This window comes from Cupressus sempervirens, chromosome 7, assembly GCF_028749045.1.
Source record: "Cupressus sempervirens isolate cs-2001-9-10 chromosome 7, ASM2874904v1, whole genome shotgun sequence".
In the NCBI taxonomy this organism is placed as follows: Eukaryota; Viridiplantae; Streptophyta; class Pinopsida; order Cupressales; family Cupressaceae; genus Cupressus; species Cupressus sempervirens.
In genome coordinates this window covers 727,014,979-727,030,191 of record NC_143124.1, presented here as the reverse complement: position 1 = coordinate 727,030,191, position 15,213 = coordinate 727,014,979, and the positions used below count along the sequence as shown (strand labels likewise).

At 31.1% G+C, this 15,213-nt stretch overlaps 1 protein-coding gene across 1 annotated transcript in view; it reads right to left on the bottom strand.

Moving 5' to 3' along the window:
- Nucleotides 1-12,800: 12,800 nt before the first annotated feature.
- The window catches only part of LOC149549291 (cytosolic endo-beta-N-acetylglucosaminidase 1-like), a 231,080-nt gene continuing 228,667 nt past the window's right edge, over nt 12,801-15,213 (bottom strand). Inside the window, exon 11 of the mRNA XM_089792735.1 lies at nt 12,801-14,172. Within this exon, the coding sequence (XP_089648861.1) occupies nt 13,261-14,172 (912 nt within the window). The 3' untranslated portion in view covers nt 12,801-13,260. The remainder of the gene's footprint in view (nt 14,173-15,213) is intronic.

Here is a 15,213-nt window from a genome sequence, read left to right as displayed (position 1 = left end):
ATGTTGTGAGCTACACATAGGTGTATCGTCTATCACTGGTGTGGCGGCTTGTGTTTGTGGAACTATGCTGGGGCTTTGATGCTATCTAACAACATCCATCATTGAGTGAACTGGAATCCCCTATGTATCAGAAATATAACTGATAATGTGCAACATATCCTCCAAAAAATACAATGCCAAATCTTGTGTCTGATGTCCTGAAAGACCACGAATATCACTTGGTAGTGGTAGCCCAGCAGCTCTATATGCATCATCAGAGCTGCCTAAAGTGCTACTAGATGCCTCTAAAGATGGTCAACCAGGTGGATGAGGACATCAACTATGAATATAACGACTAATAGAATCAGATGTGATACTAGTAGTCATAGATGAAATGTGTCCAATAGTGTCAATTGCTCCCCTCTGGGAAGCAATGACAACTCTATCTACAATAGGCGCATGTGTTGGAGTCATAGAAGGCAATCTCTGTCCAACAAACTATCTAACATCTCAAGGTGGTAGACGATGTGCATTGCGATACTGGTCATGATCTGCGATCCGGCGACGCCCCTATCCACAATAATCAAGAATATCCAAGTAGTTGACATTGAGCCCCACGTGGAACTTTGCGTACAACTGCTGTGCAAAATAAAGAGGTATCTAGTTGTTATTAGGATAACGACCATGTGTAGCTAAAAATTGAGGATAGATCATGCTAGCAATAATAGGATATGTGCATTGTGTGACTCGGTAGCCTCTCACCCTACCCTGTGCTCCCTCATATCCTAGAAAGAGCTCTCTTTTGATGACATCTTTGGGGGCCACCCTCTTGACGTCATCAAAAGATGCATCTCTTGAAATCTCAGCCCTAAGCTCCCTAGATATGGAAGCTAATATGTTAGGAGTAAATGAATGGTGAGCTCTAAATCTAGCTATCAGATCTTGTAAACTCCTACATATCGTAACACATATGTCTCTATAAAGACCATCATCAGAGGACGATATAGACTGATGTAGTCTATCAACCTCCTGCTCTAAAAATGCAAATAAAGCATTGATATCAATGCGTGGAGGTGGTGCAGCAAGATCTCCAGCAGGAGTTGCAAGTACAACTTGACTTGGAACAGGAGTCGCACTAGGAGCCACGATAGGACCTGCACCACCTAGATCCGCACCAAGAGCCGAAACATGAGCCGCATGACGAGCCCTACCTCGAGGTACACCACGAGCCCCACCACAAGCTACAGCATGAGCCCCACCACGAGCAACACAATGAACTACACGAGGAGTCGAAATAGGAATTGCATTAGGTGCTACAATAGGAACTGCATCAACCTGTGCCGCAGTAGGAACTACATCAAGTGTCGCACCAAGAGCCGTAGCAAGCTGATCGTGTGAAGCCATATCTATAGAAATGTATCAAGAGTTAAACTGTCTATTTTACACACAATTTTTTATTTTTTATTAAAAATTATACATGTAATTGAACATACATCACACATGTCTAGATAATTTGTAACATGTACATATATATATGATCTTATAAAATTTTAAAAATATATATGATTGAATGCATATACATACATACATGAGAACTTTAGAGTTAGAGAATACATACATACATACATACATGTGATCATTTAAGTAAATTAATTTTGTTGAGACATCACGTGTGGTGTCACAAAGGTTGGTCACATGTGAATCCTTCTAAATTTAGTCTTTAAATGTGTAATTAATTATAAATTTGAATGCATTGGTCCATAAACCATCAATTAAAATATATATAAAATAATCTAACATAATCTAAGGATAAATTAGATCTTATTTTTGTTAGAGTAATTAATTGTTTATACTTATTAATTAAATCACTTTGATTTAATTAAATAAGTTGCCTATTACTCTAGTTTTCTTAAGCTATCTTGTAGGTGCATATAATTAATATTTTATTAATTATATTGTGCAACCTAGCTTTTTTAGGCTTTAGGGCTTTTGTTCACCTTTAAGGTTGAACTCTTGTAATTCTTTTTTCAAGCATTCATTCAATCAATCTGGGAATACAGTTTTTCTCTCATCTTGTTGAGTTCTTTCAAGCTCTGCTTTTTCCTTCTTTTTCGGTTTCTCTTCAATAGGTTATTTGCATGCAGGTGATCTTGGCAATCTATGAAGTTGGTTTTCCAACTTCTACATGGTATCAAAGCCTCCCTGCTACTTCTCTGTTGAATGATTTTTGAAGCCGCGATTCGGAGTTAGAAACCCTAGCTTTTTTGAGGTTTTTTTCTTCAATTGGGAGGAAGAGCAATTTTTCAAAGAACTTTGGACCCAAACGGATGCTACCATTAGATCCAAAAGGATGTTTATAGTCAGGATCCATATAAAATTTGTCCTTTTTGGCTTCAGGGCATCTGGGAAAATTTTTTACCCCCTAGGAGGCCATACAGACGCATTTATTACAAAAAAAAATCAAAAAAATATTCAAAAATGCGGCCGCTGCCCAGCGGCCACCACCGCACCACCTCAGTGCGGCTCGTGCGCCACTGTTGTTGGCAATAGCACCGTGGAGCTGCCGCTGCACCACCCACCAGTCTCTGCCACTCCGCCACCACCTGGGTGTCGCCGACCAACCTCCTCCGTCATGGCGACACTGGTGGCAGCCATCCCTGCGGCCACTGCTGCCAGCAGTGATCCCTAATCCACCACCTCCTGCACAGTCAGCCAGCATGGAAGATTTTGCACAGTCAACACCAACTAGGGTGTGACACGTGGCACGTGCGCCACGTCACCCTATTGATGTCAACATGCCATGTGGCACCTTTTTTGCATTAACAGGCCGCAGGCCGTCAAATTTTTTGTTGTAAAATGCTGATGTCAGCATGACATCAGCACTGCATCATCAACCCTACAAGCACTCTCCAGGTCCTTTTTGACCAACTCGCAATTTTTTGGCCATATATTGAGCATACGGAGGTCTTTTCCGCTCTGAAAGAAGCACCAAAAAGTTGGTTCCAAGACAGAGACAATGGTGTAGGATTTTTTTGGTTTTGATGTAGTTTAACTTCCTATTTTTGTAGTTGAAGTCTGAAGTTCTATTTTTGACTCTGGCGAGCATTTCTTGTGCGTCCCATCTCCATTTTTTTAAAACATGATTTTTTTGGAAAGCTGGTTCTATCTACTTTTCAGAAATAATGTAATTTTTTCTAGATTCTACCCCATGCTCTTTCTATCATGTTTTTGGCATTTTTTCTCTATGATGGATATCTTGGGCATTTCAAGTCCGAGGATCATTTTCTTAGCATGAGATCTCTTCTTTTGGGTTGTACTATCTTTTGTATCAGCTTTTTTCCTATTTTGATCATTGTTGATATTCATTGTAAGCATCTTTATGCAAACGCACTGAGATAAAGTGTCACTCTTGTGTTTCGAGATCCTTTTCATCATTGTGGTTTGTTGTACTCACGCTATTTTATAAAGTGCCATGGGGGGATAGTTGTTTGCCAGTATTGTGCCCTCTTCCTCTTTTTGCCTCATGCAGTGTCGGTGACATGTGCCTTTATAGGTGTCTGTACCTCACTCTTGATGTGTTTGGTTCTTGTGTTGTAGGAGATTTTTGGCCCATCTTTTCAGTTCCCTATCATCTCACCCTGTTTGCATTAAGGGGGGGTTATATTGTTGGTTCTAATGCTTCCTTGGTTCGATGGTTTGTTGGAGTGAGCTATGTATTCAATATTTGATCCTATATACTAGGTGATTACAGTGGCTAGCTACCTATGCATCTCGGTGAGATGGATCACCTACCATATAGACACTCTCGGTCCGTGCCTCTATTTCCATGGAGGATCTTCAGATCAACAATTTCTTTCTGACAGAGTTTGCGGCTTCATCTGCTTCAGTGGTTTTCTTCATGATCTTCTCTTTGTTCCTATCTTCTGGAACATTCTTTGCTAACTCTCTTTGGAGAGGGGTTTTTCCCACTGGGTTTTCTCCTTTGTCTTTGGTTTACAAAGATTTCCTTGTTGTGATTGGGTACCTAATCAGGCCTTGTTGTCGGGACCCATCTTTTCGTGCTTTCTTAGTTGTGCTAGGTTAGCTTACCTCCTGAGCTTCGCTTAAGGGGGGTTGTTAGAGTAATTAATTGTTTATACTTATTAATTAAATCACTTTGATTTAATTAAATAAGTTGCCTATTACTCTAGTTTTCTTAAGCTATCTTGTAGGTGCATATAATTAATATTTTATTAATTATATTGTGCAACCTAGCTTTTTTAGGCTTTAGGGCTTTCATTCACCTTTAAGGTTGAACTCTTGTAATTCTTTTTTCAACCATTCATTCAATCAATCTGGGAATACAGTTTTTCTCTCATCTTGTTGAGTTCTTCCAAGCTCTGTTTTTTCCTTCTTTTTCAGTTTCTCTTCAATAGGTTATTTGCATGCAGGTGATCTTGGCAATCTGTGAAGTTGGTTTTCACAACTTCTACAATTTTATCCCCTAGATCAAATTTTTGGAGTAGTTAAATTCTAAAAAATATATAATAGTTTTCCTATTTTGTAACTGTTGATTACTAATTGTATAAGAAATATAAAGGGTTCATCTTATTAGATATTTAAGTAATATGTTTTTATAATTTTCTAAGAAGTGCAATTCAAAACATTGAAAGTTATATGAAACCTTAATTCAAGTTTTCTAGATTAAAATACATTAATATATTATGGTCCATTGTGTTATTTCTATAAGGAATTAATCATATAGTTTATGAGTCAATCTCATTGACCCATGTTTCAAGAGTAGCGATTCACATGAATCCATTTCTCATGAGAATGTCTTCTAAGTTTATCAATATTATGACATGTTTTGAAAAGATTTTCTATATTTCATTTAACAATAATTTATTCAAAATAAACTTTCAAACATGAAAATGCGTTAAATTAACTATATATATTTACTTATTATTAATTAAAAATTAGCTAAGTCTACTAGGTACACTTACAATACATTATTATATATTATGACATTGTACGTTATTTCTATAAGGAAAATATAAAAAATCTAGCTAATTTAACACATTTTTAATTAATAATAAGTAAACTTAGATTTACTATATTTCATTTAACAATAATTTATTCAAAATAAACTTTCAATCATATAATAAGAAAGTTCAATAATATATTTACTTATTATTAATTAAAAATGTGTTAAATTAATTAGCTAGATTTTCTATATTTTCCTTAAATAGAAATAACACAATATCATAATATATAATAATGTATTTTAATGTGTGTTGTTTTCAAATAAGTGAAAATAGTATCATTTGATTAAAAAGATGTTGTAAATTATAATTTAGATTTATGAAATAAAAAATGCATGGGCACTCAATTTTTTATCATACTATTTTTTTAACCACATGTATCTCCAAATTTTCATATAAATGTTCAAGTTTAACTTATCTTGAGGAAAAAGAAGTCAACTTTGACCACCTTTTTTAATCCCTTATTTTCAAGCTTTTATCCAAACTAATTTTTAAATCATTTACAAGAATCTCAGTTGATCTTTTATCATGAGATATGTTGTCCAAGGTCTAATATGATGGCTAAATAATTTTTTATTAATGTTTCTACTAAGGTTCAAACAACCTCTGGGCTTTTATGATTTTGGTCCTTATGATTCAAATTGAGCTTTTGTTAGGATTCAAATTAGGGTATGGTTATCATGAATGTTAGGGTTAGGTAAACTTAGGTTATGGTTATAGTTTAGATTATATTATAGTTAGGGTTAAAATAGGGATATATTAGTTTACTTAATGTTATGATTTAAGGAAAATTAAGGTTAGCAAGTAGGATAAGGTGCAAATTAGAGGGAAAGTCTTTGATTTATAGTTAGGGTTGAAGATAACTTTAAAGTTGAGAGTTTGGTTATGGTTAGAGTTAATTTATTGTTAGGATTTTATTATACTTTGGGGGGTATTATTAGAGTTCAATTAGGGTAATAAATTATTTATATTACTCTTAAAGGATAATGTTGAGGTTTAGGTTTCAAGTTGGGTTACATATATCATTTAAAACAAGGGTCATACTTCATGGACATGTACATGTGTTTATGTATGCATGTATCTCTTGAATGTAATATTATAATTTAGGATTAGGGTCAACTTGTTTTAATTTTATGTAAGTTAGGCCTCAATTAGGTTTTTAAATAGGGTTTTAGTGTAAAGGTTATAATTAGGCTCAATTTTAGGGTAAGATTTAGGACAGGTTATGACATTGTTATGGTTTATACAAGTATAATTTAGCATTATTGAGGGGTTAATATTAAGGTCCACATGTGGTTAAGAATTTAGGATAAGGGTTTAGCATATGAAGTTTATGATTTGGTTCAAGATTATGATTTAGGGTAAATTATGATTTATAATATTAGGGTTTAGAAATTAAATTTTAAGATCAAGGTTAGGGTTAGGGTTTGGATAATGGTTAGGGTTAGGGTTTGGATAACTATTTTAGTTAAGGATTAGGGTTAGAATTAGGATTATGGTTAGGGCTATGATTTAGGATTAAGACCACGATTAGGGTTAGGATCATGGTCGGAGGTTAGGAGTACAAGTTATAATCTATCAATTAGGGTTAGTATTAGGCTTTAGCATTTAGGATTTAGGGTTATAGTTATGATTAGGGTTAGGGTATGGGTTTACATTTCTATTAGTATTATTTATAGGGTTAGGATATGGGTTGATATTGCTATTAGTATTATTTTTAGGGTTATGGTTTGTATCAGGGTTTAAATTTATGGATAGGATTATGATTAGGGCTTATAATTTAGGATAAGGGTTGGGGCTTATCATCTAGTATAAGGGTTTACCATAATTTACGATTAGGGTTAGAATTATGGTTTATTACACTTAAAATTAGTTTATAGCTTTTAGAATTAGAGTTTAGCATTTAAATTTAACATTTTAGGATCTTAGTGTACAAAGATTAGGGTTTAGTATTTAGGGTCATGGTTTAACATTTATGATTTATGATTATGATTAGGATTCTCTGGTTATGGGTTTACATCATTATTAGAAGTGTGGTTAGAGGGTTAGGGTATGGATTTACATCATATTGTTAGAAGTATGGTTAGAGGGTTAGGATTTGTATTAGGGATACGATTTTGGATTATGGTTTTAACACACAGTTTTAATATTTATAATTAAAGTTATGATCACGTAAATATGATTTACTATTTAATGTTTGGGTTTATCATTTAGGTCTATGTTTCAAATTGAGATTTAGGAGTTATGGTTGAGCATCTAAGATTAGGGGTTATAATTTATGATTAAGGTTTTGCAGTTAGGATTATAACCAGGTTTAGTATTTAGGACTATTGTTTAGCATTAAGGTTTAAGAGTTAAAATTTAAGTTATAATATATAATCTTTACATGTTAGATTATATGATGTACATTCTTTATGTTTGTATATAATCAAGTTATGTTCTTATAATTAACTTTTATTAATTAAATGTTATAACACGTATTCTTCTAAAGGTCATACACGTTCTAAGTTATATGTTCTTATGTATGTATGTATGTTATATTCTTACCTATGCAAATTAATCTACATTCTTATATATGTATAATTTAGGATCTCCCCTTAAGACATGTCATTGAATTATATAGTTAATTATATACTTAGATTAAGACATTAAAAATAATAACATATGCATAAACATGAATATTGAAAGCATACATGTGTCTATATTTAACACGAACATATTTACATGTACATTTATGAAATAAAATATACATTAATCTACATTCTTATGTATAATTTAGGATCTCCCCTTAAGACATGTCACTAAATATAGTTAATTACACTTAGTTATAAGACAAATTAAGATCAATAGTTAACATATGTACATATAAAAATGTGAATTTATTGAAAACATGTACATGGACCTACTTTAACCATGAACAAATATACATACATCTATGTTCAAAACAAAAAAAATACATTTTAATCTACATTCTTACATGTATAATTTAGGATCTGGACCCTTAAGACATGTCATTTAATTACACTTCTAAGATTAAGACATTCAGATGAATTTGACATATACATATAAACATGAATATTGAAAACATACATGTCTACATTTAACATTAACATATATACATATATCTATGAAATAAAATATATATATATATATATATATATATATTAATCTGCATTCTTATGTATAATTTAGGATCTCCCCTTAAGATGTATGCCATTAAATATAGTTAATTACATAATTTAGATTAAGGTGCATAAAGATGAATAACATACACATAAACATGAATAAGGCATTAAGATGAATAACATATACAGAAACATGAATAAAACATATACGTAAACATAAAAAGATTAAGATGTATTAAAAAATCAATAACATGTACATTAACATTAATAAATTTATATGAATATTGAAAATATTTTTCTAAATTTTATTTTCTACACTATTGTTTTTTTAATATTTTAAAATATTTTTCTAATGTTTTCTAATTTTCAAGATTGATGTTTTTTAAAATATTTTCTAATATATTTTCTAATTTTTTTCTAATATTTAAATGTAATGTTTTTTCTAATGTTTTTCTAAATTTGTTTTCTAATACATTATGTTATTATAAATTTTCTAATGTTTTTAAAATGTTTTTCTAATTTTTTTCTAATGTTTTTCTTTTAAAAAATTCTAAATTTTATATTATTATAAATTTTCTAATGTTTTTCTAATTTTTTTTCTAATGTTTTTCTAAATTTTTTTTCTAAAATTTATATTATAAATTTTCTAATTTTTTCTTATTTTTTTCTAAATTTTATATTATTATAAATTTTCTAATTTTTTTCTAATGTATTTCTTTAAAAAAATTCTAAATTTTATATTATTATAAATTTTCTAATATTTTCTAATTTTGTTTTAAATTAATGTTTTTTATAATGTTTTCTAAATTTGTTTTCTAATATTTTTTATATAATATTTTTCTAATATTTTCTAAATTAATATAATTAAGTTTAATATAAATAAACAATAAAAATATTAAATTAACATTAAAATGTGCTTTCAAAACATTGAAACGTAAAGAACATTAAAATATGCTTTGAAAACATTAAAAAATGCTTTAAAAACATTAAAAACGTTAAAAAATTTAAAATAATAATATATAGACATACCTGAAGAGGAGAATCTAAAGGAAAATGATAGGATGACGATGAAAGAGACCACACGTTCGCTCCAACGCTTGACTGAACAATGAACGTTGTAAAAAATGACAAAAAAGGGTTAAAACAATATTTTTAAATGCTGAAAATTGACGTTTTGGATGTTCGCAGCAAACATATTAATTACATATGTTCGCTGCAAACATATGTAATTATATAATAATATGTTCAGTGCAAACATTGTTTTAATATATGTTCGTTGCAAACGTATTTTGTATGTTCGTTGCGAACATATGAAAAACTCGATTTCGTTTTTGCAATTTTTTTTGCATTTCTCTTCGTCCCACTAAAGTGGAACCCATTATTGTGGGTTCACCCTCTTTACTCTTTTCTTCATAACATTTTTTCTTTTTATTTTTCTTCATCACTATTGTCAACCCAATATTTAATAATTACCTCTTATATTTCAATATAGTCTCTTTTAGCCTTATTTTTAAGCCTTTGGACCTTCACAACAAATTTTTCCTTCACACGAGTTTCAAATGGAGTTATCTTCGCTGCCCATGGAGGAATAGGAGAAAACTTGGTAAATCTTGCTTGAGAAAATTTGACTTTCTTCTTCCAAAGGGGCTGACTAAATGCTTATAAAACTTGAGCCAAGTTCACCATTAAAAATAGATTCTCCATCCTCTTCTCATGTCCTAATTCCACCTTCCTAATCATTTTATTTGACAAGCCTTCCACAATACCAAATCTTTCTCCATCTGCATCCTTAGGCATTTGTAAAAATATTTCAATATATTTCTCCACATCCTCAATAATAACCTCACAAGGGAGCTTTAAAAACTAACCAGTTATTGGTTCTACAAACTCAATGAATCAGTAACGATTAGCCATGAGGAAAGCAAACACATTCATATACCTTCAAACTAAATCATAAGAAAACATTTTCCTTTCTTGCATCTCATCTTGAAAGTTTTTGGAAAAACATCAATACAAGGTGTAGTAAGAAAAAATATCCTTCTGAAAATTACTATTATTGTCCTTAATTTGTGATGTGACAAGAAAAAACTTGTTTCATACCTTGTTTTTATTCTAAATAACTTTTCCAAAAATAGAAATTGCAAACAAATAATAAGGGACCGAAACCTAAGCAAATATTTTAAATTTTTTATCCTCTCCAAGTTTCCCAATAGTTCTAGTCTTCGAAATCCATATAGATTTTTTTTAAAAACACCTTCGACTACCATTTTATATGATGTGTCAGTGGAAATATTGTTTTGGATCACTTAAAGTTCTTGCAATAGATCTTGTAGCTAGTTTCATTTGTTACATACCTAGAAAATTAAATCAACTTTAGTTGTGAAAACATAGCATTTTCTTTCTTTAGTTTGAGAAAACTCAATGCATTCATACAAATTATTGATGCATAAACCAATGTACTACTTATGTTGTGCATGAAGCCTCTCAGTGTCTTAAAAATTGTATGTCAATATGTTATTGTAAGTTTGAAACATCAATTAGGTGGGCCAATATAGTAGGTGTAGGTTTACTTTCAATCATTTATTCACTCTTCTCCTTAAAAATACCAATTAAGATTAGGCTTTAGGAAGCAAGCAATATATGAACCAATCTTCTCTGGAAATTCACTTTTGTCACAATTATCAATCTAAAAGTTTTCCAACTTATCATAAGGTTGTTGAGTTAATAGCTTGGTCAAGGGTGCATATTTAGTATGGTTAGAAATGTTATTTTAATCATGTGAACATAGTATGAATAATTTGATAGCTAGCATTTTTTTATGATAACACTTACGTTGTTCATATATTTTGACATAGTGTAAGACTAAAGTCATAGGTCATCAGCCAAAGTATAATTGAAAGATAGTCTTACGTAATAACCCCCTCGTGACATTTGATATCTATTAATTTTGATAGAAACATATATATTGACTCATGAAACAATGATATTGTCTATAACAATAATAATAATAATAGATGTCTTTATATTATTAAAATGATAATAACTAACAAAAATAGACATAATAAAAATAATTCTAATTTATCTAACAAATATAAAATAATACTATAATTCATTAAATTATTGAGAAAGTGAGTTAACCATTAAATGTAATCATAAATGAATATAATATAATAAATAACGAAAAAATATATTTATGGCGACCCTTAGAAGGGTCGCAAGGTGGCAGGGTCACCATATATTAAATATTAAAGATTGACTTACGAAGGAAGATGAAAGGATTCTCTTGCTCATGAAATACAAAGAAAGTGGAGGGAACAAATAAAAGCATTTCTACCCGCAGATTTACCGAGGCCTGCATGGATAACCATTGAATCTAGCATAGCATCATAGGAAGAGAAAGAAGGTACAGAGGGGTTTAGGAAGCCATTAAGAGGTACGAGAAGCGGGTGACATGGGATCCATTGGAGTACTGTATGCAGCAGCCATGAGAGACAAAGACTAGCAATCGTCGGGATATGTCATATCATAACGACAGTTTTATGTCATTCATTAAAAACAACTTTATCTTTTTACAATTACTAAAGTTAATTAAATTTTCTTTGTAACATATGAAAATACATCATTTCATTACATTAATGACAACTTCGTGTCATTCATATTAATAACAACTTTTATCTATTTACATTTAGATTGATTTAGATATTGTTTTAAAAAATATATTTTGACTTATGTATTTTTACAGTATTAGAATTAAATATACTTAAGTTAATAAATATCATTTGTTGTGATAATAACTCTTATAATTAATAGATAAATTATGTTAATTTTAATCAGTTATATCAAATGGTCTTCAATAATTTTCACATTTAATGTATTTTTTAGAATTTATTTAATTTTTAAATTGTTAAAAGAGATTTTAAATTAATGATGCTATTATTAATATGTTATTTATTGCAACAATAAGACAGTTCTTCAAAGACTTGCTCAAAACAAGCTCAATAGATTTACGCATTTATCATACAAAATTATCACAGTCCAACACATACATATTATTCAAGACATAAAATCAACAACAAAATTTTGAAAACGAAATAAGTTTACCAATAATACATGTACGATTTGTTTAAATAACATTTTTCGAAGAAGCCCCCTCTATATGGTTACGTTACATTCGCTCATAATTTTCTCTAATCAAATCACTAAGCCCTCTACATTTTTGAAGATCTAAATGCACTGCACTATTGGCAGAAACTTTGACGCTTTGCATCACTTGTTTTTTATAGGTAATAGGCCAAAGTCTAGATTAAGAATTATTATTTTTGATAAATTATTATCGTTTATTGAGATTACTTATTATTATGTGTTAAGCTCGAGTAGACTTGAACCTAAGAGCTCCCAAAAGGCTCACAACTTGCCATTGTGTTGTAGGTCTTGCCTTAAAAAATACAACATTTTCTTTGATATTATAAAAAAAGGAATATATAATTATAAGTTTGTATTCATATTTTATGGTTCATTCAGTTTTGAATGTAGATTTTAAGAAACTAATGTTCAATAGTCAAAGTATTTAAAATATAATTTGTGTTCCTAATGTTCAATATTATTGTGTTAGAGAAATTGGTTTCTTAAACTTATATAATAATTTGAAGTAAAGAGAACAATATAAAACATAAAATTAAAAAACCATCATTAATCTATAAAGTTATAAAATTATAAAATATTAAAGATATACAATATGCTTCCAGCATTATTATATAAATTTCTGCCCTTGTCTAGCACTTTCCAATAGTTATGATAATACTTGTTGATTTAATACTAATATATTTGGCAATATCACACCAATAGCTGTGACTATAAAGATATTAAATAAAATGGTAACAAATTACGTGATTTGACATCAGCAGTCAGTAAAACACTACTTAGTACACAAGCACGAGCCTCACTTTTTCTCTTGAACCTTTTGGACACCTTGGTAACACGCATGCTTAAGTGTCATCATATCTAATAACACCGGCTTGAAATCTTAGTTACGAGTAAGGGACTTGACAGAAATTTGAAATTTCCAGATAAGATTTTGAGAAGTGAGAAATTAGGGTGCTTAATTGCCAGGTCCTCTTACCCCATGAGCCCTTTTTTCATATCATAGATGGTACGTTGATTGAAAATGACGGGCTATCTTCTAGAGAAACAAAAATTCCAGAAGGCATACATACTCGCAGAATGAATTTTAATGCTTTGCATTCTGAAGGAACCAGAAGATTGGATACATAGAAAGCCTGTACAACTGCTACTCCCAGATAATCCACCTCCTTGTCCATAATGGGATGAATACCTCTCAATTTATTTACTTGAAGTTGATTTATTCTCTCGACATACAGATCATATCTTGGAAATAGATAGCCAGGTTCAACAGTTGACAAATGTGATCGTTCTTTCAATTTCCAGACAATATTAATGCTTAACATCCTACCTCCTGTGGATGCCGCCTGCCAAGAGATATCAGTACCATTGAGTATCCACATATCTGATGGTGGAACTATCTTATCATCCTCAGGGGATGTAATGGAAATGTTTCCAAGTGATGCCTGGTATTCCAAATTTGCAGTGCTCTCTATAACGGATGAAGATCCTGTTGCATTCTGGTTTTGTAGAAGTTCACTGGCCTGAAATGTTGTATAGCTTGAAGGTACAAAATTGTTTTCATTGATAATTTCTGAAACCTTATCAGTATTAAGGGTCCCTTTGAAGCTGACACTGTAAATCGTGCTTAGCATGTATCCATCCATTTTCAAGTTATATTCCTTCAAAACCCAATTATTGCTTACCTTTGGGAGGCTTGCTGAAGCCTGGACCTCGGGAATTGAAAACTTTGTTGGCGATATTGTTTGGTTCTGGCTTGGAAGTAAAACAACAAATTTGGACTGATCATTGGTAAAATTGTTGCTGACGGAAGTGTCTTCAGGTGCAAGAAATGCAGTAGTTTTCATCCCCAGACCATTTGAAAAGTTTAGAACAATGCCAAGTGCTGAATTTTCTTCAGATCTTATCTGCAAAAACCCAAATGTGAATAATGTTAATACCTCGACATACTAGCATCTAATATTAAGCTGATTGGATATTGTGCTTGTACGAATGAAAAGGACATCTAATTATTGACATTAATTGATTAGGAACATAACTTAGTAGCTCTTTGAAAGCAATACAATTGTAAAAACAATGACTGGGAATCTAACCTGGGAGGATCTGATACCAGGGTTAGTGTTGGAAGTGCATTACATCAGACATATTCAATGTATAGTTTAGTATACTAAATAAATAGATTCGTTTATTGTTTTCTAATAAAACATAAATTAGTTTGTTGGTAAGGTATTTCTTATAGACAGACTAGTTTGTTTTATTATTATAGGAAATTATAAGTCTTCAAAAGCTATTGCAAATCAATCTATTGAACATTAATTCACCTCTTCATACTGCAATCATAGTATATGCATACACATACTATGATTGCATATATATATATATATATATATATATATATATATATATATATATATATTTCTGATAGGGATCATGTGTTCACATCTGCATTCTAGACTTCCTTGAAGCATGATCTTGAAGCTCAGCTAGATTTAGCTCACCATATCACCCTAAACCAACCGTCACACAGATAAGGTTAATCATGTGTTCGAAGATATGTTGAGGATGTATGTCATGGATATGCAGGCTCATTGGGAGGACTACTTGTATTGGGTGAGTTTTCTTATAACAACAATTATCACAGCTCGATTGGTGTTTCATCTTTCTAGGTATTGTAAGGTCGTCCTTGTCATACACCTCTGAGTTGGGATAGGTTAGAGGATTGTGTTCTATTGGGTATTAAGATGCTTTGAGATATGGAGCAACACATTGTGTGCATTCGAGAGCACTTGATCACAACTCGGGAACGACAAAAGAAGTATGCAAATGCTCATAAGGTGGATAACCAATTTGGTGTTGGAGATAAAGTATTTTTGAGAGTGCATCCATTAAGAGTCTAATCTATTATCGAAAGGGTTTGAAGCTAGCACTTACGGTTTGTTGGCTCATTT